General features: G+C 37.0%; 1 protein-coding gene across 4 annotated transcripts in view; it reads left to right on the top strand.

Annotated features, from left to right (window-relative positions):
• MEIS2 (Meis homeobox 2) overlaps positions 1–26,331 on the top strand; it is a 108,540-nt gene that overhangs the window by 63,104 nt on the left and 19,105 nt on the right. For all 4 annotated transcript variants that reach the window (XM_072428793.1, XM_072428792.1, XM_072428791.1 and 1 more), the window contains exon 9: positions 20,172–20,248. In XM_072428793.1, the coding sequence (XP_072284894.1) occupies positions 20,172–20,248 (77 nt within the window). The remainder of the gene's footprint in view (positions 1–20,171; positions 20,249–26,331) is intronic.

Raw genomic sequence — 26,331 nt, 5'->3', positions numbered from 1 at the left:
GCTCTCCCCTCTCTCCATTCCTCCATCATTCTATGTTCCCTTCCTTCACGTCTCTTGCCTCTGCTGGGAGACAGGCTCACCATTCCACCATTCCCCACTCTGTGCCATCTGTCATGTTTTTTTTGTCATTCTATATTTAAAGGAACAGTCCTTATTTACAAAGTACTAGACACTCTTTCTTTACAATTCATTGGGTAAATTGCATTCTTCCCTGTAACCTTATTTCAAAATGGCTAAATGAAGCAATGGATGGAAGGCCATTGGATAAAATGTGTTGGTGAAGTTGAAATGTATTCCTCCTTTATTCTGACCTTCCTTGAAAGTTCACATGTACATAGTATGTTTTATATAGGATATATGTAAATTATTAACAGCAATTTTCAGATACAGATACTGCCTTATAGATAACTGCACAGACACAGTAGTGTTAAAAAAGCAATGACCATCGAAGATTTACATGATGTATTATCCTATAGTGCAATACCTAATTACCCATTTTATATATGTTAATTGTCAATTACAATAGGTTACTGTACTTTGTATGTTTGTTTGTTGCGGGTTCGCAAAGGGTAGGTGGCAAGGTGTGCATTTTGGTACCTTTTTTTTTCATCTTCACTGGATGCAAACTCAGACTGCATCTACTTTTTTCTCTAGTATTACAAATTAGCCCAATAAAGCTTCTGAAGCTATAGGCCTAAGAAAACAAGTCTGGTGCTTTAACTGAACAGCAGCCAAAGATTAGTTGTGAATATATTTAACATAGCAGTGCAGGCTGTGGCACAATATGCTGTGTAAGAACCAGCTGGACAGCCTAAAATATAGCCGGCCCCTGTGAACATGGATACCTTCATCACTGTAATTTATTAGAAAAACATCCCTGGCTTCTTTTCCTAAAGGGCTCAGTAACTCTGTGCAAACGTTAAACCTCCTCATTTCTGATTTAAGTACAATAAAGCGCACACATTCTGAAGTGTTGCAGGTTTGATAGTAATAGGCCTCTGCAGTCATATTTACAGATTTGTTAGATGTGAGAAGCTGAGCATCTTTCACAGTTACCATTACTCTCTACATTCCCACAGTGATTGGCAGACTTGCTCAGCTGCTCCACAGCCATTTCTGGCACATGCAAAGGTTTATTATCAGTTTAAAATATAATAGCATACCCCAATTCTTTCCTTCCATTAGATATTTTATTTACATGTTTTTTGTTTTTTGCATGAGACTCTGAAATCTGCCAGTTATAATTTCATCTGCTGTGCTAAATTATGTCTGTGTGATTGGCTGTCTTTTCAGCATGTCTAAGAGTAGTGAAATCCAGATTTTCATTCATCTTTTATTTTAGGTGACTGTGGTGCCAGGGTACAGCAACACTGCGATCCCACTCAGCACTGGCAGAGCCTGCACAACACATACATAGAAGCCATTCTATTGGCCAAAATATAGTTCTGTGATGCTGTTTTAAAGTAGCTATACAAAAATAACTAATCTAAATATTAGGAGGAGTAAAAGGTACAATATTTCAGTAGCCCAGGAGAGCATGGGCCCTGCACATTCCTTCTAATACTACCAGCACTATACACAATACTAGCCACATTACAAATAAAAAAGAAAAAGTATTATATTATTAGATGGCCCTTTTTTAAATATTGCAGGGTCTGTAGACTTTTAGGGCTTTTCCAGAGAAGTACAGTATGTGTGGCTTCAGACAAGATTATTTCTCCCTGAGCTGATACTTTTTCCAAAATGAACAAGTCTATGGCACTAAGTGGGACAAGATTCCGCAGTCTGGATAGATTCTGATGTGGTGCCTCATAATGTAAGATAATTATTTTAGATGAACTATTTCTGTCTCTTGTCAGGAATAATAAGCACTTAAAAAATGCATCTTCCTGAATAGCCTCTGATGGGGAGATCCTTCTCATAAAGTGGATCTTATCCAAATGTAATGTTTGCCAGTCCTTTTTTGTGGACTTTTTTGTGTTTATCAACACATTTCTTCTGATATAGTTGAGATTTTGCATCTAAAAATCTTTGTTAGTATAATATTAAGCCAACTATGCTTATGAAAACAATAATTTGCTACATTATGAAAATTATGAATTATGAAGGTATTGCTTCATAGTTTAATTACTGCAAAACTTTAGCTTCTGCCAAAAAGCCATGAAAGGCAGCATGGGTGAAATTTTAATATTTGCATCTCATTAACTGAATTGTTATCTCTGACCAGTCTTAGCTTAGAACTTTTTTTGCAGCCAAAAGACGTTTTACAACAATTGAGTCATGAAATTGACACAACAAACACATTTGCACCATATTGATGGATATCCATACTCTTTGTCCCTGATAAAATGACAGGTTAAAAATCCTCAGAAGAATAGACCAAAAATTCCCATGTCGGTAAGTGACCTTTTTGTCAAGGGCGCAGGAGAGCGTGGGGGAAACACAAAACAAAATGAAGCCCTTTGCTTGTGTTTTGGCTGGTGGCAGAAGCTGCTGTAATTAATCATCCCTGTCCAAGCTCCTCTGTAACCTGAACCTTCCTCCCCTGTGTGTCTGCATGGCAGCAGTCTTCAAAGGACATCTAGCAGGCCTGTTCAGTTAGTGACAGGTAGGCCTGCCAGAAACTGCTGGGTTGTCCTAGATTAACCATGTCTATTCCAAAAGGGAAGGCAATTTAGACTGTAATTAAAAACGTTTTCTTTAATTTTTTTAGCTTATTTGTCTAGCAAATTTTCTTCAACCTAGTTTACATTCTATCCTAAAAGAAAATCCTATTTTAGGACAGAGGATCCCGGCATACAAAAGCTCTCCACAGAGCTAGAAATGTTCAATTTAAACTATGATGTAAGTTTCCTATACATTTCTCTATATTGAGATTAAGCTTAAACAACATTTCAGCAATAAAACGTGACCTGTTTTGAGATATCAATCATCAAACAACAGATCCGTGTCCCTAGATATAAGATGATGGTCAGATATACCCCGGATAATCAACAATAAGGTTAATGTTGACAAATACACAGCTGAATATGCACAGTATAGTACTGGGCAGACAAAAGCCAAATCCAAAAGTGTTTAAATACACCTATATTAAGCTGAAATAAATAGGCTGCTGGAAAAATGAACCCCCCCCCCAGTAAAACATTTTAGTAACATCTCAAGGCAATGGGAGTGACAAACTGGAAATTGAGAAAAGGAAGGAGATCATAAGGCAGGTTGTCAGTTACTAATGTTCTTAAAGATATATTTGACATTGATCTGCCCTTGTCCTTGTTTAGGTATTCTACATGCACTATGCGAGTTTAAATGTACTGACAACCTTAGAGAGGAGTCTAACAAACTATACTACACTTTAGTGTCATTACTAAATATAGATCCGCTGCTACAAGTAACACCCCCTTTTCATTGCTGTTTAACTGGATTTTCAGACCCTGCATTATCTCTGAAATGTTCTTTATCCTGCAACTCTGCTTACTTTACAAATTTCATATCTCACTTTTCTAAAAGAGTGATGACAAATGGAAACTTTGCTCCTCTTAGCAGCCTACAATTCAGTGTTTAATGGCATGCTAAATCAATGTAAAAAGTAATAAATTGTAGCCTGCAACATTATATGACCATGGCCTTCTTATGCCAATAAGAGGAGCAGAGTTTTGCCCTTTCACCAAAAAGTAACAGAAAATGGTTTAGATGTATAAAACTGAAGGAACTAGTTAAGCATCCAAACAGATTCCACCCAATTCCAATAAATGTTGGAAAACCAAAGGAACAACTAATTGGTTAGCGTGTGTAACACCTTTATTTTATCACTCTTCACTTCACACATCATATAGAGGAGTTAATTAAGACATAAAGCACAGAATATATTTCATAAGATGTATTGCAAGCATTCACATATGGATACAGAATTTGAGGACTTTGAAGACTACTTTCAGTATAGCTGACAAATAAAAAATGTAAAACCTAGTTATTTGTACAGGCTGTTGACATTGTACTGGATGTATATGTGTGCACATTGCTTTGATTCGTTCTGTAAGAATCACAGTTGTTTATATTGATGGTAAGTCTTTACTGTTAAACCACAGTTTCTTAAACAAACGCCTCTCACGGCACTTAAACGCCGCTGTTTGTTCACTGTGGTTTGGAAGCTGTCGGTTCACACTCGTGAATTCAGATAAAGACAGAATAAGCAGCACTTCACCTCATAAAGCAAGCATTTCAGCACCACACCTGAAGGATTAGTTTTTTTTTTTTAGGGTAACGCAGATTTGCACTCAATGGGAGGCAAAACATATTCTGTGGCTGTTGACTTGGTTAAACAGCAAGTCATTACATACACACAAGATAGAAAGACCAGCAACTCCCCACAATATAATGACTGACAGAAATCCATACACTGGTAAAGCTGATGAAACTCGCCCAACCATGTAAAGTTGTGTTTATGTTAAGGTGTGTTTAAGCGCTTCATAGGTGCTGGTATAAACACCTCCCAGAAGAATGCTGTGAATCTGCCTTGGTTTAGCTTTATCTTTAGTGTTGACAGGGGGATTCCAGCATGACAACAATCACAGCTAAAATTATACTGGCAATTTCTACATTTCCCACAATTTCTAATTTGATTTATTGACATTTAGAACAATGGGGAGTTATAAAAAGGGGATGAATTTGAATTGATTGGCCTTTATTGAGGTTTAGGTGGATGGGTCATTGTTGGCTTCCTTCTGAAATGTTAGTTGTCTGGATGTCTCCAGGATCAGAATTTTTAGACAATTGAAGGTATAGTAACCTCATAACTCATAACTGATCGGCTTGCTTGTTCTGTGTCAGTAACTCAGTATACTAAAACTATTTCACTGCTATATTTTAAATGAAGAATTCAGCAATGGCAGCCTCCATATTTCTCTCAGTATACATTTCATTTAAATGCCTTTATTTGTAGATATTTAAAGTCTCCGCAAATGTAAACAACATCTAGTTTAGTGAATTAGACAAAAAAACTGCATAGATAACGCACGCATATGTGCACTGGAGTTCATTCATTCCCGGCATCCATCTATGTGCAGCTCATTGTATGTTATAAAGAAGATTGTATATAGACAGGTAAGATTGTTTTATTGTAGAAGGGACATAACCTGCCATAATTCAACTTTAAACAGACAGAAATACTCCAGTAGATATTTTTGTACATGACAGATAATCAAGTAATGTAGGTGAGGGAAATTCAACACCCTGACAAACCCCCTCCCTTGATAAATATCTTACATATGTTTACAGAAAACCCAAAATATGACAACAATTTCAGAAATGCCGTTACTCAAATTACTTGTGTTGGAGCTCTTAACATCATATTGCTGTTCTCTTTAGTTGCAACAATACATGATACACATTTATTCATTTATATTTACATACACATCGCCTTCTGCCCATCATGTAAAGAGCTACAGCAAGGGTTCATACTATACAACTGATATGAAATCAAAAAGGGCCAAAGAACACCACTGCATCTAATTTAAATATGTTATAGTGTTCAGATGACAAACATTTTCATCTTTTAAAAAAAAATTTGACTTAAGGAACTGTAAAAGTGGTTACAGAAAGGAAACAGTCACTTTTTGTATTCATTTTTGCTTGATATTTTGTACCTGAATACATTGTAGGGCAATGATTAAACTGCTTCACATACTTTATCTAGAGACAGAGTTGATGGTTTGTTTGTTTACATGTTACACCAGCAATGTGTTTAAAAAAAGCTTTTGTATATTATTACAAGGCTGAAAGTACAGTGGATGTGAAACATTATAGCCTTGTTCTTGTCTGTCTGTTGGACCATCTTATTTTTTTTTTCTTACATGTTTCATTAGGGGTTAGCTATTCACCCATAACAACGCTCTAATAGGGACACACAAATTTTGGCTTTGTAAATTTCATCACAGACATGTTTCAGTTTTAAAATAGCCCAATTGAAAAATTAGAGGTAACACATTAAACCCCCAGTATTTAGGGTTATAATCGCAATAGGATGTCTGTGGCCAGTTTTTGTCTAAATCATCTCACCCCTTGCCAAACCATTCTAAGTTCACCAGTTTTAAACAAACCAAGAAAACAATTCTGGGCACTGAACAGGGATAAGTTGAGGATAATGCCACTGAGGCAGTTGCCTGAGAAAGCATGGTAAGACCTCATAATTGCTTCTTACACTTTTTTTGCATTCATTTTTTTCTGGCTGAAGTGTGTGGAGATTGAGGTCTTGTGTTATATATTGTCCATTGGCTTACATTTTCTTACATTTCAAATGTAGATCTGTACTGTTGGGTTTGTAAATGTGATCCATGTCTACAACTACATTCAAATTAAGAGTGACCAAATTTTTTTCACTGTGTGCCATCCCACACCTACTGCCCTTTACAATAGCAGAAATGCAGAGATGTTGCTGGAAAAGTTTTTTTTTCCCTGGAGGCAGCCATATTGGGGACACAACATAACACTAAGAACTTCTGACATAATTGCACTTCAGTACATTAAATCAAACTTGTCCGTAATATGTGTTACACTGTATTTTCTTTGAAAGTATTCCTCTCAACAGTAACATATGTATCTTAATTACAGTAAACCTGAAATGAATAACATTTTTAGAGGCCTCTGTTAAAAATTTTCAAGGAATTTTAGATTTTGGCATTTATCAGACTGCCAAGCACAGGCCAGGCCAAGATGTTTTTTAATGATGTTGTTACTTCTTTCTCTGGGCCATTGCAGATGAAGCTTTTCAACTATATTGCACTAAAGTGACTATCAATGTTCTTTTTATTGGATATGCTTCATATGATGTGATGAGATGATGGGCATGCATTGAGGTTGTTAGGAAAAATTTAACATGCTGCTGATGTGCAATGAAGGAATGTTAATTGTGTAGATGCCAAAAGAAGAGATCATTGACTTGAGCTATCTTCAAGAGTCAGCCCTGGCTGGATATATGTGTGAGGCATTATTCACGCCAGGGATTAGGTGAACTTTTAAAAATGATTACATCAGATCAAATCAGTGCTAGCAGATTTATGGTGCTTCTCATGAGCAATTTTCCTCTAAGAGCAAAAAGTTCACTTTCTGAAATGGCAAAGGGTGAGTGAGTCCAAAAACGAATGTTTCCCCAATTAATCAGGCTATGGAGAATATCTCCTGGGGGTTCCCATATGGTCCAGAGACTTTTCCATTGCTGATGTAAAGGAACATTACTCTTTTTTTCTTGGAAAAAATGCAATAGGTGTAAAGTTTGTGTTGCAGGTACAGCAACCATAATCAATAAAAGTAGTTATATGTCGCTTACTGGGTGTTATATCACATTGCCACTCTTAGAAGACAATATTTTTCTATGACCTATGTTATGCACAATATAGAAATTGTATATTTGGTATAGCCATAGCTAAGGTTGTATATATGTTTTAGTAATGTATTGCATTATATATATATATATATATATATATATATATATATATATATTTTCTTTTCTAAATGTAATTGTATTATATCTCCATATATAGCCATACCTCACATATCCCAACAAGCAATGAAAATCAGGACAATTTTTTCCTCATGTTGTATCTATGCCTTTTCCAAGTCTGATCTCTAGGACTGGCATAGCTGGTGGCCTTGACTGCTTCCATGTCCTTAATTTGGCTCAGCCATGCAGTCCAAGCATACTATGATATTCATGTTGCAACAAATACTACCATGCTCTTTTATTACTTTATTGATTCTATTGGTAGCACTAAAGAATATGTTAGCAGATCACAGATTTTTGCTATTACAATGACATCTACAAGGGGCTTTTATAGACAAATTAGGGCCCCTTAATGAACATGCATTCATTTCAATGCATCGTTTTCTGTGTGTTTTGTGGTAAATGACTCCAGGAACAACCGTGAGGCTGATGGGTTTTGTTGGTCTGTAGGTATGCTAAGAGCCATTGAAAATAATAAACAACATATATGTATGCCAAAAGTACATGCAAAGGTATGAAGGGGTCCTTGTGTTACTATCATATACGATTATTTAGAAAGAAGTTAGTTAATTAGAGAGAAGTTATTACTTTTTAATGACGCAAGCCAAGTTTTGAATTACATTAGTGTTTTTTTAATTTATGGGCAGTAATGTCACCCTTTTATCTGGGTTTCCAATTAAGAATCTTCTGAGCACATTACCTGGAGACTAGCATCTGTTGGGTTCCATTACACTCAGTGTTGGCTGGGATTGTGATTTAGGTCTTTACTAGAACCTGGAACCCTATTTTGGTTGCACCAAATTTGGAAATATGTGGTAGCATTTGGAGCCTGTTTCTTAAGAGGCTTATTTCCTATTTTTTAAGTGTTTTGGCTATCATACACTGTCAAGGATCCCGTTATCCTATTTCAAGGCCCTGACCTGGAATATTCTAAAACCACACCACAAAATCTAGGTGAATAAGATGAATTTGTAGGAGTATTTCCAGAATAATATAAAGTACAGTTGTTTAGTCACAGCGGTATACTTCCGATGGTTATGAAAGTAAAGTAATGATGTTGTTAAGCTTGCCAGCTCGATCACAGTAGTAACTGCAATAATTTTATTGTAATATCCTGCAATGATCCCATATTAACAGGATTTCTAAATTAATGCCTAACTGTCTTTTCCTCTTCAATCTATAAAATGTTGGTTGGAAAACATTTGTGTTTTATAACAACTTGGAAGCTTTTGTATAGCTTCCAGCAATCCATCATTTATTATTGATTATTAAAGAGAACCTGTTTTCTATGCAGTCAACTTTGTGTGTATGTATATATGTGTATATATATATATATATATATATATATATAACATTATTTGATTGTGTTTTACTCCCATGCACTTCTTTACATATTCACTTTTTTTAATGTGCAAAGTCACCACCTATATTGTAGCGGAACATGAAAAGTGTGTTTCTTAATTTTTTTTTACTTTTTTTAGCATAAACAATAGCTTATACTGATCACAGTGTAGCAGCTGTAGCCTTGTCATGCAAAAAAAATCAGGGGAATTCAAAAATTTCTCTGGGTTATAAATCATATATCAGACACTGGCAACCTATGGCTTGTAGAACTGAAAGTCACAGTATGCTTTGTTGAATGAAGTTGGCAGTTCATGCTGGGACTTGCAGATTATCATTAGTTGGAACGCTGCAGTTTGCCCAGTCTTGCGCTAAAGGAATGTGTTGGATGATTCAGGTAGAACATGAGTTGGGAGTAGATTTAGAGATAAAATGGGACACTCTTTTTTTTGCTTTTTCTTGGTGCAGCTTTCTGATCAACTCAGAGATGGCGACTAATGGTTGCTTGAGGTGGTGACAGAATAGGTCAGAAAGGAACCTTGTAATATCATATTACCTTGGCTAATGGCCAGAGGGTCAACAAAAGAATCCAACAGACGGGGACAAAAGACAACAGGCAGGTTTATCTTCCAGCGTGTCACTCTGCATTGTATAGACAGGAATTCTCCAAAGCTCAGTGCTTAAGAAAAAAGGTCCCCTTATCCTGCCTTTGAGATGCCCAGCTCTTCCTGCATTACTAGGTGAAGCTCAAAGCACTTTTTGACTTAATCTGAAATTTTTCAAATTTTAGGTACTTAAATGGGCTACACTTTGTCTGAGAATCAGTGATCACCTGGAATAAAAGTAAAATAAACACAAGCATCAATGACGACAAAAATATAAAGTATGGGGAAAATAACACACTGAATTATACTAATTGGAGGAATACCTGTTTTGTGGTGTTCAAAGCAATTCTGCGCCAAACGCTGGATATTGGGTGGTTGGCAAAAAAAACTAATTTAACTGACAAGAAATGTCTGTGTTATGCCATGCATGTTTCTAAACTCAGTTTATGATGATGGTTACAGAGGATGCCTCAAGCTTACCTGAGCAGACTATCTGCCTCCAATAGAACCATATAGTTTTCTTCCCGCTGCTGGCAAAGCATGCAAGCATTTGTAGCCCCTCACCAGCTTGTGGGACATTAGTTCAGGATTTGCATAAGATGGTTGTTTAAGCATCTGATCATTACACTTAAAGGTTTCAACACTCTTTTTTATGTTTTGATCAAAGCTAGGAAGGGTTAGATCCTCTTCCTACAAGTTATTGTTGCTTGTGTCCCCAATAGAGAGATTTCCTTCCTAGTGACAGGTTGTTACAGAGACAATATCAACACTTTTTTAGCAGGGGGAAAAAGTTAGAACCTTTGTCAGGTTTTTATCTCTCTCCATGTCTCCCTGACCGTATTTTATCCGTTTCCCCTTTTTTCTTGTACAGTGACAGGGACAAGGGTCAATTTGACATCAATACAACCTGACAGTTCTACCTGTTACTAGATCTTTGTCGTAAGGAGGCCAAAGTTAGCTTTATTAAACAGGGGAAATAGTTATGTTCAGATTTCTAAATGTTTCACTGCCAGTGCATTGGTCTGGCCACATTAAATGATTAAAGTTTTATTTGCTTTTGGTAACTTTTGATACATTATATATTTTCTAATATGGTATAAACCTAAACCTGCATGGGAGGGTCATGGTTTGGGATTGTCAGACTTCAACATTACACCATGTAGGCTTTATCCTTGAGAAGACTTTTTTCTTTCCTCCTCCACTTTGTGAACATATGTTACAATGATCACAGTGCTTAGTAGGTTTAGCCTCTCACCATAAGCAGATTAACCATTTATGTCTTCAAAAAAAAAATCTCCAGTTTAAACAAATGATGACCTCTTCATGCTTATCAAGGACATGTACATTTTTACAACCTCATGTTGTAATACAAAGCTGGATTCCTTGCACAATACAGCTGTTAACTTTAAGGAAAACTTAAACTTAAGGAAACTGTCTTTAATTAAATTATTTATTTTTCAAAAGTTGCATAAAAACAGTGATGGGACCTCTTTCTGTTTTTGCTTCTTCTTGAGCCAGTGCAGTTAACACATTAAAATGGAATTATGAATGCTGCCATTGCTGAAATTATTCTAAAGAATGCCAATGGCCTGGAATATGGGTGCACACCTAGAACAAGCATGCAGATAACCATGGTACAAATTGTACTGAAATTAGTTAAACACCTGAACTCTATACTTACTTTAGGTAATTATTTAGAAAGTATTAAAAGCAGACGATCAGAACACCAACTTGTAGTTTTTAGAACCATATTAGTAATGGCAATTTACATAATCTCTCAAACATGTTTATATTGGGGGATGGGGGGGGGGGGTAAAGGCTTAGACCACATATTTGTGGCCATTTATGCAATTCATATAAAAGCAATAGTTTTATAATTTTTGTTTGGTTTGAAACTGGGTTACAAGTCTACTGCCTCCTATACTATTCCAGGGTCTGACCCCCTAGCTGCCTTTTAGGAAGTGTCCAATAAGTAACAAGAGGTCAGAGGTCATAGAAACCTCCCCATGTCTGGGCCTGAGATTGAAATTTGGAGAATAACAAATGCTGGAAATCAGCCATCTTCTTGCCATAATTAAAATACACAAGTTAGGGTGTGTTCACTTTTAATAACACCCCAAGCAGTAGTTACATTTCTAACCTTTCGATTTGGTGCATGCTGGGACAAGGAATTCTAGAGGATAAGCAGTGTATTTCAAAACAAGGATTATTCAGTGGTGCATATTTGATCCTGTCTAGTCAAGGTGCATTGTTATTTTAGCCCCGATGTGTGTATCTGTATTTATCTGTACATTAAACATCAATTTATAATAGACATACCTTAGTGTTATTAAAAATGCCTAATTGTTTTGGCTGTAGAGTTTAGCAAACTAATTTATCACACCTATAAAAACTAATCCTAACCCCAAAACTCTATTTAACACTTACGTGCTGAAGGATCTTGTTTAGCACCATATGCCTTTATATCACAATTGCATTGGATATAAGTGTCATTGCCTTTGAAACAGAATTGTTTTTCTACTAAACAAAGTAGCATTTATAGCAATACATATGTTTCTTGAGGTGTATAAAAATAGAGCAGTTTATAAACACATTCAGTATTAACCTGCAATATGCTGGCAGAAATAAAAACAACTAACGATAATTTGATTGTGAGAGAGTAAACACTTAAGTCTTCCATTAGAAAATCAAGCAACATATCTATTTGTGTGGTTTAGAGTATTTAGGTCAGCATTGCAGTTGTGCATCTGTTTTGGCACCTTTATTCCACCTCTCTATCAAAAATATATGCCTGGAAAACTCCCAACTAAAAGCGAGAGACAAATAATAAAAGTTAAAAAAAAATGTTTTGCTTTATGCTAATAAAAATTAGGCTTGCAAAATTGGTAAATAGAAGTTATATACCTGTCTGGGAAGTTCTAATTGTTCATGCTAGGTAAAAGTTCAAGGTAGCAATCCTAACAAGGATGTAGAGTTTTTCATAATATATTTATAGACAGTGCTACTACCCTAGGTACATGGAATGCCCCGGCCCTTTTGTTAAAACAGAGCTGCAAATTTGCTGTTGTGGTCTGTACAACCTACTAGTGAAATTACTGCATATTACATGAGCCACAGATAGTCTCAGGTACTCATCCTAGCCTGCACAGGCCACTTCCTACATTAGTCTAGCTGACGGTTTTTACACACGGATATCAGAAGGAGGTAAGAAAATACAAAAAAGGGAAAAAAAACTAAGTAATTATTATTATTGAACTTTTGTAAGGCCCCATCCTGCTGCTTGAGGCTGTGGCCCCCGAGTGTCCCATGGTAAACAGGCCCCTTAAAGTAAATCTCCTCAATTACAGCAGTGTATCCCTGACATTGTGTCTTCAGTGTTCAACTTTTTATCTCTGGCTTATTGCTATTAGTTCAATTAGAAGAGTGTGTAGCCTGTCCCAGGGAGGGTCAATAGACATTTTCAGGGAGGAAACACTCCAATAAAAATTACACTGGCCCTGTGCAGAATGAAATTTAGACACAGCACAGAATGTCAAGAAACAGAGAGCAAAATAGGTTTATCAAGAAAAGGAGAGAATTCAAATGAGCAGCAGCCTAGGGACACCTGGAGCCTGTACATTGCACAACCTCAGCACTTCTCAGGCTGCTGCCTCCTCTCTCAGGCACAGAATTAACTCTTTCCTCTGGAAAGTGCTACACACACTCAACTGCTGCGTAGGCTTTTTTTTAAAATGTTGCCACCTAAATGAATTGTATTCTATGAATCTTATATGCCCAGACAAAGAGAATGATAATAAAAGCGTGGTGCAAAGAATGTGAGTTGCCAGGTTAACCTGAGAGTTGCCAGGGTTTCCAGTGCTGACAGACATCGCTGTACCTTTCAGCACCTCTGGGTGCTAGCTTCTTTCAGCAATCATCAGGGAAGGGAAGCTGCAGCTTATCTTGGGGATGGCAGAGCCTCAGGCTCAGATTATTGCTGATCTCTGGCAGGACCTTATTCTACTCTGCACCCCAGATAAGGTGACAGAGTTATGCTCACTGAAATCAGGAGACACTAATGTACAGTACATAGATCAGTATGGAGTGGGTTGACATAAAAGCAAAAAAATATTTATTTTCGTGTGGCATGCAATAAAAAAAAACCCATTACATTTTCTTTTTTCTCATTCTTATACATAAGCCCGGCATACCGGTAGTATTTTAGTTAATACACCAAATAGATTTTTACAAACTTGGTGAAAAAGTCCACAAGCAAGTATGTGGTGATCAGAGAGCAGGGTGTTATTCTTCTGTGTATAGCAGATTGTACTATGCATGCTTTTTGCCTTCATTGTGTTAGTGGTATGGCACTGGTCTGCCTGGTTTCTGCGTTTCAGTGAATCCTCCTTGGGGACTCCCCAGCTTCCTGCTCACACTTCCATCATCCATATCTATAAACCTAATGAACTCCCAAATTTGGTTAGCTGCAAAGACCAGTTCAAAGATCAAATGACATTTAATGCAACCTGGTGCCATTTAATTCACAAATACAAACAAGCATAATGTTTGCGTTCAGACCTTTTAGATATTCATTGTGCAGCAGAGGGACACTCCTCTTACCAACAGAACATGTTCTTCCACTTAAGAAACTTCTGACCTACAAACTCCAGCAGCATGGAAAGAGAAAGAAGAGACTGCAGCATTTTGACCCAATCACTCTTCTAAAGTCAGCACATGTGGATACATGTGCTGTACAGATATGATTTCATATACCCAATATGGAGTAGATTTCAACATTGAAAATAATTTGCAAGCATAGTGCTGCTAACTGGTGTATTGAAAACTGTTACATGCAAAACTGTGACATATTATGTTAATTTATTTATGCAATAGTGAACTGCTTATTACAAATAATTAGGCTTTGTTATTTTTAGAAACTGGTGGGCAATAAATGTCAAAATTTAGCTGCACTTCCAGGAAATAGTTACCCTCTCCCATCAATCCATGATGCAATCTTAGAGGACACTGGAGTATCAGAGGACACAAGAGCTCTTCCAACTCTAGGCAGGCAGGCAGGAGAGTCACATACTAGATTTGCCTCCTTCCTGTATTTGTACTACTATGAAAGCGATACGAAAACCATTCAATGGTAGAAATAGTTTTTTGGTTTTTTTTTACAAATGTGCCGATATGCTTTAATTTCAAAATACCTGATTATTATGAATATATAAAAATAGAATGTGCTGAATGAACATTTATGGTAGTATGGAGCATTTACTCCAAAAAAAAAAGAATAATTCCTTTAATCAATTTTTCAAGAACCTAAACCTGAGACCATCTCTGAATACAATGGACAGTTGGCAAGTATTACTTAAGCACACAGGCTTAAGAAGTGTTAGTACTCACCAGACTGATAATTCATGCCCCATTTTAGCTGTTTGTCCATCACAATCTTGGTATGCAGCATATTCAATTAATGACAATGACGAACGTATCATTGTACTTCACATAGGTTGCTGGAAATCAGACAGCCTAAAGATGCTTAAAGTGAGGCCTGCTGGACACATAATGCTCTAGAGGGAAGGCAGGTTTCTAGTAATGAGCTTTTAAAAGAGCATGTTCCCGCAAAGGTACTGAGGCATTACAGAACTGCTGTGTGATAACGCAACTCCTGGGATCCGATAATGGCTTAACCTCCATGCTCTTCTTGCAGCTTTTAGCTATGGTGGTTACCATTTCCGGGCTAGTAAAGAATTATACAATGTATGAAGAAAAGGATCAAAAATAGCACTGATAATAATGAAGAATCACACACAACATTTATTTAGAATAACATTTGGTTTATCTCTATCCCTGCATTCTTGATGCAATTAATAAATGAGCCTAACGTGAAGCACAGAAGGGGCTACAAAAAATATACAAATTTAAAAAAGTCTCAAAAGTTAAAAAAAGTTGCATAAGATTGGTTTATATGGTTAGAAGTTTCCTTCCTCTATCACAACAGTTTTCAGATACAGAAATAAATGGTCAGGTAAGTAGGATGTTATTTTATGACCGGGGTGTCCGAAAAAGACGCACAACAGTTTTTGTGTAGGTGCCATTTTGTTTGCAGAGGTGAAATTCAGCAGCCATGGACCTGCTTTAAACTTTACACAACAATTTATTTTTGTTTCTGAAAAACTAACCAGGATAGAACAGATGGCTTCCTGCTAAATATTTAAAACCTGTTTAATCCATACACTTCTGTGCATAGAGACACTTTACTCAAAGTACTATAGCTAATTAATTTAATTACGTTCCTGACGATCACGTGTTACACTATTTCGTACCATAGTCACTAATATACTGTGTGGCCTCCCATGACAGCACTTTTCATGAATTCCCTCACACAGGGGCATGTATATTTAACCCACTGATTGCCAACAGCAGTTAGAAACATTTTAGCATGTTTTCTGTTTAGGATTATTTACCTTTGGTACCACATTGTATCACGTAGAGCTCATCCCTGTTCAGGCCAGGATCCAAATTGATGTTTAGTAGTAATTCACCTATAGTGGGAGAAAAAAATAGATTTGGATAAAATGCCAGTTGCCTGGTTGTCATGTTGTTCTGGAGGCTTTAGTACATTTTGAGTCTCTAACATGGAAAAAGTATGCAGATCCAGTTTTCTGACTTTATTTGTTGGTAACTTGTTCAAAGTCAGAAATCAAAAAAAAGATAGCAGAAGGACAACACTCATTGCAGTCTATATGTTTCTCTCAGTAAAGAGTAGTAGTAGGATATTTGAGTCTTGTGAAATTTGTCTGCTAGTTTTTAGCATACATTTTTTTTCAAGAGAGAATACAGGGAAGAAACCAAAACTGATTTGGCAAGCAGCATTTTCATCCTCGACCTAGAGAATAAAGCCCCTGGGCTAAGCACAACGCGGATATAATAATAGATAAATCTTAATGTTATCTGTGCTGTGATCGAGCTGCAGGTTTCAAACTTGCTTTAATATTGTTGATTTAGCATTTTATTAGGGTTTATATATAAAAGGTACAAAGATTGTTTAAAATAGAAACCAACCAGAGCTGTCATTATTATTGGGCAGAATAGGACAGAGATCTGATTGGTTATCCTTATAACATACGCCGTGTTGTATACATGTTCTGTTTATTAGGCCCAATGTCATCTATTGAAGTTGGTTTTACATTCACAGCAAAACTGGAGTGGCTGTGGACCTATTAATAACTAAAGGAAAAGCACTTCTATAGCTCTTCTATTTTTTAACATCTGTGCAGCAGTAAAGGTTAAGTGTGATTTTTCTTTTGCAATATGGAAGATTCTGTTTTAGAAAAAACTATCATTAGAATGAAAAGCAGCAGTAAAGCCCAGATAGAATGTGAAATTCAGTACAGGTTGGTTAGATTATCCTGTAGAGTAACAGGTGATATAAAACATACTGAAAATGTTATAGATCTTCAAGATGTAGCAGAAAATATATTTATAGTAATGTGCGAATCATCGTATTACTATCATCTAGGTAGTCAATAAAATAAAATAAATTTTATTTTTTTTATTCTTTATACAAAGCGTGCAGAATATCAGTGTTTGTCAGATTGTTGTCATCTTCTGAATGAACCAAAATCTGAGTCTATGAAGACACAGGACAGCCTGTTCCCTGGTTTTAGCACCAGCCTCTGTGTTAGCCCACGGCAACCTTGTACTGGGTCATGATATGGATGTTTTCACAGCTGAGAATCATGTGACAAGAGGCTGAAGTCTGCCAACAGTATGATAAGCCTGTTATTACTGGCAATATTGTGGCATGATTTCTTGGCCTTTACCAGTATACAAAATATCAATGCCCTACAAAGTTTCCTTTTCATAAAAAATTGACAGTGGAATTGATATTTACCTAAAAATGTTGTGTTCTTGAAAATGATAACCTTTTCCTAATTGTTTTATTAGTTTTCATAGAAATTGGCACTGTTATACACTGGCAGGAACATTATCAGTGACTCCACACCTAACTTTATGTTTTCAATTTGTGATGTGAATAAATGTCTTCTGGAGTACTCAGGGACAGCTGACACATGACATGATGAATTGGTAGGGCATTAATGTCTTTAAAAAATTGCCTCCTTTAAGGAATAAATCTTATTCACCTGACTGGAAGTGCCAAGGTTTGGAAAGTCAGAAGTGACATTTACTGTGTAGTGGTAAAATATAGGCAGCGGAACATCCCTTTACCTGTGCATCTCCACTGCAGCCCCAGTTTTATATGGAAATTGCAATAAACTGATTGGATCACTCCTGCATTCATACCTTATCAGACATTTTCATTTTTTTAATGGGTATAAATGAGCGTATTTATGTGTACATAGACTTTGTAGAAATGTTTAAAACTTGTAAAAATTATGACTTTTTGAATGAAGGTATATTTTATATCACAAGAATGCATTAATTAAGATGCTATGCTTATATATTGTTCTACACACAATTCAGTAGTGATGCTGCAGTCACATCAAAAAGTAATCAATGGCTTGTATACATCCAGCAAGGATAAGCTATTCTGTTTACTAACCTGTTAAGTATTTTTTTATTTGTGTGTGGTGCTGGGTAAACCCTGGTGCTCTCCATAATCAGGATGTCAGAGAGTAGCAGTAGGGGCAGCTCCTGTAATCAATTTGCCATCGATTCCTCCTCTGTGTCGCTGTTCATTCTGCGTAGGGCACAAAGTACAGGCCAAATAAGTCTCTAAAGCTGCTACTAAGGAGCAAGCTGCATCAAAGGGATTAAAAAGAGAATCAAGTAGAGGGCCACATTGTGGAGCACAGAACTAGTTAACAGCTTTGCACAGTGTCAGTGGGTGAAATTAACATACTGCCCCCCTTTCCTAAATGATGTTTTCAGCCAATTAAGGATCCTTTTTACCATGCAGTTGGAGGCTCTCTGTTCCCAGCCACCCTGGAATGGTGATGAGCAGAGCTTCTCGTCAGAGCTCATTCATTATCTCCATTACTGCCAGGAGAATAGGTGGCAGTGCCATTGTTGGGAGAAGGATGTGGGTTAGAGGTAGCATTTATCACACAGGCTGTTCACAGCCCTTGACAGTCAGGCACTGATGGGGAGCAGAGATTGTGAACATACTCTGTATACCCCATGCAAATTACCCAGAGCTTCCCAGTATACCCCACTTTTGCTCTTGCCTGAGACCAGGACTATTAGTGGTTTTGATAACCATGAGGAGGTCATTAGCGGCATGGGCAGGCGGAGAGGAGGAGCACAGAGGGGGCAGACAAGGGAAAAGCCTGGGTGTAATTACTTGGATTCAATAGAAAGGCTGCTGAGGAAGCCAAAAATTTGTCAGCACCCAGCAATCAGAAAAAATGTATTTTCATTTTATCCTTAACCCATATTAACTCGGCATTATCAACTTTCTGTGTTAACATTTGCAGAATATTATAGGCTGGTAATATATACACAAACAGAATTAACCCTGTCCGGTGTGCTGGTGCCCAAAGAGCCTGGTGTAGAGTGAATAGTGCCAGTTATAGCAGGCAGGGACTCTTCTGTATCATTAGCCACAATTATATACTATTAAACTCAGCTCTGCATCGCAAATTGCATCCTAGCGTCGTTTTCCTTTCTCAAAGCCCCAATATCTTTGCATTTGGCACAAAAACAATAGGCGTTTGGTTTAGTTCCTATCCGGCTTTGTAGTGGAAGGGGGGGGGGGACTGTTTTACCCATTGCAATGCTGCTCTTCAAGCCCATCTTTGCTAATTCCTTCATAGAAGCGGAAAAAGTTTGCTCGGTGCTGAATGGATGATATTTATTGTTCGACTTGGGCTAATGTATTGGCAATGGAGCATTCCAGCCTGTGTAAACAGTGCAGTTCAAACACAAGGGATGGGACTGTAGTGCCCTTTCACAGAACCATGTCATAGGAGCAGTAAGGAGACTGACTGCCCCACTTTCTGAACACTGATTTATTGCTTGTCTTTGTGCTGCCTGTGTTTCTTTCCACACAGGGCAATGAGCATGCAGCAATGTGCAGAACAAGCAAAAGTAAAATCATTTTTCATGAAACAAAACTTTTGAACTCTCTATACAATCATTTTATTACATGACCTTTAAATACATTTGTGTTGGGCTGAGGCAAGTGTAGTAGATATTCAGGAAGCAAGTAAAAAGCTTTTCTAGATACGTAAATAGAGGAATAAAACACCGGTTTTTCAGTTTGGATATGCAAATAAATGGTAATGATTTTGTTTTTGATTCTAAAAGTCCAGAAACAATATTGCAATGCCTATGTTATCCAAACTACAAAAATTTTGATATGAGACTGATGATTCTGTTCTAGGGTGACTCGCTCACTGTACTGCATCTATGGAGAAGCAATGCTGTTACCCTAGGACAAGAGGACAATAACCTCCTCCATATTTTTTATAACATAGAGAGTTCTGTAGCCTGAGAAATAGTTTGAAACAACTGTAACTGATAACCGTTCAGTTCAGACAAAGAACACAGGAATTGTTTACAGTTTACAGGATCTCTGTAAGGATCAATAGGTATTTTTGACTTAACAAACAGTTATAAAATAATTATTTCAACTTTACATTTTACAGACCAAACAAAATGTATTGTTAAGGTTTATATATACTGTAATCACTAATACAATGTATACATGTATACAGTCACATCCTAATGAAGTCAGTGTTAGTATTCTTCTAAAGACGTGTTTTTTTTTTTTTTGATTGCAGCATCCATACCCCTCAGAAGAACAGAAGAAACAGTTAGCACAAGACACAGGGCTGACTATATTGCAAGTAAATAACTGGTAAGTGAGTCTTCACTGTAGGATGTAGTAATCTGTGCTTGTAATTCACTTAATATGAGATAATGCTGGAAAAATATGTACAAGGTCATGCTGTCTTGTTTACAAAAAGTAACTACTGTACACACTACTGTAAAAAAGACAAGCTCTGGGACATGTTGATACATAATTAAGCAACTGTGTCCCTTCAAAGCAGGATCACTGTGTTAAGAATACTGAAATGCTGTGGAATTTTTTGTTTTTTCTGCAACTTGGTGATTAAACAGCATGGATTCTTAAAACCTATTATCCAACACTTTATCAGGAAGCTGTAGAAATAAAAATGGTGTTGATAATTATTTATAATGGCTGCACCATTGTCAACTTTGTTTAGATTGTAACAATATTCCCAAAACTGACAAACTCCACAGAAGCATATTACATGATCTAATAGGTGAACTGCTGCATGTTCAAATGGCTTATTTTCCTGATGAAAGCTTACCTGTTGATTTAGAATTAAGAAAGACCTATACTCAAAATGAATTCCAATGGACTGTTAAAAAAAATCAGAGCAGTTAGAACAGTCAGAACTGATTATTCAGCATCAAGACCTCTGAACCTGAACTTTGCATCCTGGCAGCTTGCACCCAAGTTAGCTAACCAATAACATTGTTTGATATGCTTTGTAAACTTAATTAAATGTGCTGAAAAAAATAATAACAGGGACTGCCATTGCTGACCTTCTGAAATTGCTAGCTGCCTTGAAGTCATGCTGATCCTCAGACTGCAGTACTGAGAAAAAGTCAGCATTCTTGATTTTCATTTTGTTCTGGGTCTGTATTAAAGCCATTAGATTGGCATTACAGGTGGATCTTTTAGAAGGAGGGGTCCAACAATGGCCATCTCCGTGTTTCACTAATCATATGTTTGCTTTAATGTCTAGTGTTCACAGGAAGTTTTATTAATGCCATTGGGATCATTTTTGTGATAAGTTAGGATACTGATCTTTGTATTCCATGTAGTAATCCTGTACCTCCTTTGGAGAGATCTGTGAAGCTGCAATGAGGTTCAGTCTCTGCAGTGATCCCATCTGCCATGTGCATGAATGTGGGGGGCTTAGAGAGGTGTACAGTCCCTGTAGTGATCCCATCTGTTTACCCAGGAAGCTGTGGATATTATCTATCTCTCTCTAACCCTAATATCACCAGGTATGGTGTGCTTTGCAGTCTGTATTGTCATCCTCTGCTTTGTTACATTGATTAGAGAGGCTGGTTGGTAGGACTAGTGAGGTGTGAAGCTTCTGCCTCCCCTTCACACAGACTGGTGAGACTAGTGAAATTTACAATCTGTGTAGTGATATTTTGCCTCCTTGCACAGGAATGACTAAGGCTGCTGAAGTGTGCAGTTTTAGACATTGATTCCCTGACTGCCTTGTACACAAATGAGCAGGGATGGTGAGGTGTGCAGTAGAGGACAACAGATGCAATTCTTCCAGTGCTCCAATAATGCTTTCAGAGGATGTGTTTTTTAATGAGAGAGGAAAAGCATAATGCTGCAGTCTCTGACATTTGATTAAAAGCTGCTTGGTGTTGCTTTTTAACAAGCTGATTTATGCTTTCTACAGCAGGGGCTCTTAGCTTCCATATTTCAGTGCACCTCCATGTTCATAATCATCTGGAAGCGCTTCATACTCCCACTTAGCCTTGACCAGCAATTTATGTATTAAAAAACATGCTACAAATACACCACTGCAACAGAGATGGAAAGGGCAGGAGATTGACTACAGCTACTTAGCATATGACAAACTTAAATATGTAGGAACCAACCCTCTTCTTCTAGATCATACAACATATTATGTACCACTAACAAAAGCGGGTTTAGTTTCATTCTAACTGTGTTATTTCTTCCCTTGTGTACATTTTTAAGATTTAAAGCTACATCTCACGCTCCCCACTTATTAAAGGCATTTGGCTGTTACTACCCAGGGGGTGTGTTGGAATTCTGCATAGAAAAACATACTTGTCACAAGGTGCAAGGGTCCTTTTCTGCTGGCAGGACACTGGCTTTTCTACGCTGTATCTGATTTAAAAAAAAAAATGTGCACCCTTTGTTTTGATGCACACAGTATATAACTTAATAAAACTGAAATTTGACCTTAACATTTATTTATTTATTATTACTGACGTATACCAAGCAAGTTGTGCTCCAATAGGTTTTATACACAATGTCTGTAATTACAGTTCCTGTAATATTTGTAGACTTTACAAGAGCTGTGATGTTGTGTCACCACTGTGAGGGCTTTCAGTGAAGGGAGTGAGCTCTGAAGATGCTGAGCAGGTTGCTGTGATTTGTGTTCTGTCATTTCTTGGCCCATCTTGACAACACGCGACCTGCTTTGATATTTCCCAGCCAGCAATAGCCCGATACCTTTCTCTGTGGATTAGCCCTGACTGTAGGGCTGAAGGAGAGAAACATGGGGGGGGGGAGAGAAGCTGCAGGATTTTCAGACAACGATCAGAGCCGCAGAGAAATGATATTGGATTTACTTATCAAAATACAGGCCCGGTTTTTATCACAGGCTTAATTTTGTTCCCGACATTCTGGGGTGATGTTCAGATTAATTGAAACGACAGTTCTCTTTCAGAATTCAGAGAGAGTATTTGCACGGATTTCAGTACTAATACAAACTTAATTACATGGGACTCTATTTTATCATTCTAATTCCATGTAGCTGGCTCTGTATTTACAAATGAGAAGCCTTTGCCTTTTATTCACAGCTTCCCTTAATATATTTATCAAAGCAGGTTCATTTACAAAGTGCTCTATCTGTGGTGTGCAGGCAGTCAGACACCAACAAAGCCGTTAGCTTTATCAGCCTGAGCTCCTGATGAGCCACCCGCGGGTCAATTGATTTTCGTGGTTCTCTGATTCATTTTTTCCCCCCATTTTTATGGATCACAATGAGAGACACGCTCAGAGAATTAGCTGGTTTGTCTGACTTATCAGTTGGCCAATTTTTTTCTCCCTCCGCTTTTTTTTTTTTTATCAAGCTACTTAAGTTGGCCACAGGAACTGCTGTTATCAGAGTTTAATGCACCCTATAGTGTGGATAGCATTTCAATTAAAGCAGTAACCACAGCTTAGATGCAGCCGTTTCCATGCTGAGTGCAGTACAGAAAGTGATGCGCCTAGCTAGGGAGGCAGAAAATTGAGTTGCCTTGGTTCTGTCAACGTGATTAATGCAGAAATAAACTGCTAACCTAGAGAAGAGACTGATACACTGTAGAAAGCAAAGCCGAGATTTCCAGCTCATAGATCCATCTTTCTTTGGACATGAGAATGTTCTATTAGGAGTTTATGTTTTATTGCTTTTTGCCCTTTTTCTCTTGAAAAATCTGAGAAATAGAAATTCTTTCTCTTAAAGAGCTGGATAAGAACACTTGACTGTGTGAGGGTGATATGTGGTTTTAATACAAGCAGGTGTCATGAATATACAGGACTGTTCATATCTATCTACCATTTATAATGCAGGTAAATAAAAGTGTATCTTTTATGCAGCCCTTAACATAATTCATGCCCCATATCTTTTCTAATCCCTTTATTATTATCTAGGTAACCAAAGCTGACTCCTTTTTCTAAATATGCTAATTACCTGGCAACTTTACATCACAGAACCAGCATAAGTAGAGGTAAAGATTGATCTGCAAACTTAGTTGTTATCAGGCAATGAAAAATAACCAGAGAGTTGGGATAACAGCCAGTCCTCAGTATTAGAAAAAGGTCAGCAATGGCAGGCCTTGTATTTTTTGATAAAATGTTCACTTTAAAGTTTAACTGCACCATTGGTTTATACACCATATTGTAGCTTGCTGTTCTCTCTCTGGTACTTTATAGCCGATGACAATAATACAAAACCTGGCAATATCAACATGCTTTCTGTACCCTCCATTCATTCCTATCAAGAGATGACTATCTGTACATTGGTGGAGTACAGTAAAAACTTTGAGTATCTGTTCAATTACTGCAAAATACTGTCTTATACATAGATTTTAAATGTATTCACTTTAATTTGGTGTCTTCATCAAGCAGGTTTTAAGAGGAAATTATGTTGCCCAGATGATGAGTGGCAAATTATGTAGCTAAAAAAAAACTTTAAAAAAGATTGTTGCTCATATGTGCTTCTGTACAACATGTGTGCACACACAAACACACACTGTGGATACAAACATTGCAAAGGTGTGTTTGTCTTTTCTACTCCTTCACCTTTAAAGATAAACAAGAGTCTTGAAACTCTCCCCAAGTTGTGGTGATAAGCTATCAGGCTCATTAGCCAGGAGCAAACTGAGGTTTGATTCTGGTTAAAGGTGACAGTTGCAGGAACTAAAACTGTGCAGTAGATTGGCAGGTAATCATCATGCAGAGATAATGAGCGATTAGAGGCCGGAAAAAGAGTGTGAAAGGGTTACAGGTGAGTGCAAACTCTGATAAAGTCCTCACCCCTTTTGTCATTGCCAGTGAATGTTGGTTTTATAGGAAAGCACAGGAACATTTTGTTTGCTTTATGTTTTTAGCTTTTATTTGGTTCTAAATTGGAAATGAAATGCATATTTTAGTGAATATGTTATACCTCATTAAAAGCATAGCTTTTGCTGTAAAAGATGTAGGGATTACAGCTGTAAAAACTAGGCCTCTGCTGTGGCACAGAAAGCCCTACTAAGACAAGGTGGCCCTGAATATACTACAGACATTTTATTAATAGGACCTTTTGGTGTAGAGAGGCTTAATATATGGCAGCTCATAGCAGCTAAACAGTTTTGAACTGTTTAGTCAGCATAACTAGGAAAAGGTAAGGATAGGCTGTGTATGTTGATCATTGCAACATGTTACCAAACAGCATTTATCTTTACAATGTGTGTATAATGATGTCACAGCACTTAAGGCTGCCTATACATAGCATGAATGTTCAGAAGATTAGATTGTTTTATAATTTGTCAGTAATTGGGGTAAGTGCAGGAAGATATTCTCTTGGATAACAGCTTGGTCCAGTAACATAAAGACATATAGCACCTTTGTGACTGTATGTGGTCATCATAGTTATATTTTTCAAAGGACATTGAAGTTTGTCTTTGGTGCTTACCATCAGTATTGTACTGTACATTGTACTGTGTATGGGAAAATTTCATTCCTAAATTTCATTCCTGGATATCAATCGATCTATTTGCAACATTCCAAGCTGTGGGAAATTAAACAAAATAAGTGCTTATTTTTAGAGATTTAATTGTAAAGATTTTTGTTTAGACTTGCTTAGTTTTTTAAGCTGTTTAAAACATTTGTCTACTTCTAGGCAAGAGTTTTTTTTTTTTTTTTTTTTAAGAATGACACCAAAAGCTTAAAATTTCATGTTCGCAAATAAATGCTCACTGGGTCTAACTAGCTGCTTCCTACTATTTCATGCTTTCTACCACAATGCTCTGTGAAGCCGAGAATATGATTGGCTTCCCCTACCTGAGCAAGGGGGATCCTAAAGACAGATTAGTTTGAACCAATTCACACAGCACTATAGGCACCTTGTACTCTACAAGATAGTATAAATGTGACTGGTTCTCTTTAACCTCTGCTGTGTTATATTTAGGCTTCCTGCATATCTACTTCATTAAATGCCTTTCTTCTTATACATAATTACTAACATGTTAAATATTTATATATAGTATTGTTTACTGAAATCAGTATTAATCAATTTTAGAAACCTTTATTAGTACTTGCATTCATAATCACTTGCTTTTTCTGCCCTCCATGCAAGGTTTTTTTGTACTAAAAAGTTTACTACAGGACAGGACTAGAAGTACTAGTACCTTGTTCCAAATTGACCTGTTCGAACTGTCCTGTACACTAAAGGATAATAAATGCTAATACGGCATTGTTTCACAAATATAATTTTGTTACTAATTAATTTGTTATATGCATTATGCAATTCTGGTTTCTGTATTGCACATTCCTGACCCCTGTATTTTACTTACTGTATATGTAATAACTAACCCACAAATACTCCAGCTAATGTAAGGCCTAGCTTATATGAAATTTTTTTGTAATGCCTGAAAAAGCATATA

This window comes from Pyxicephalus adspersus, chromosome 12, assembly GCF_032062135.1.
Source record: "Pyxicephalus adspersus chromosome 12, UCB_Pads_2.0, whole genome shotgun sequence".
Classification (NCBI taxonomy): domain Eukaryota; kingdom Metazoa; phylum Chordata; class Amphibia; order Anura; family Pyxicephalidae; genus Pyxicephalus; species Pyxicephalus adspersus.
This window is presented reverse-complemented; position numbering and strand designations above follow the sequence as displayed.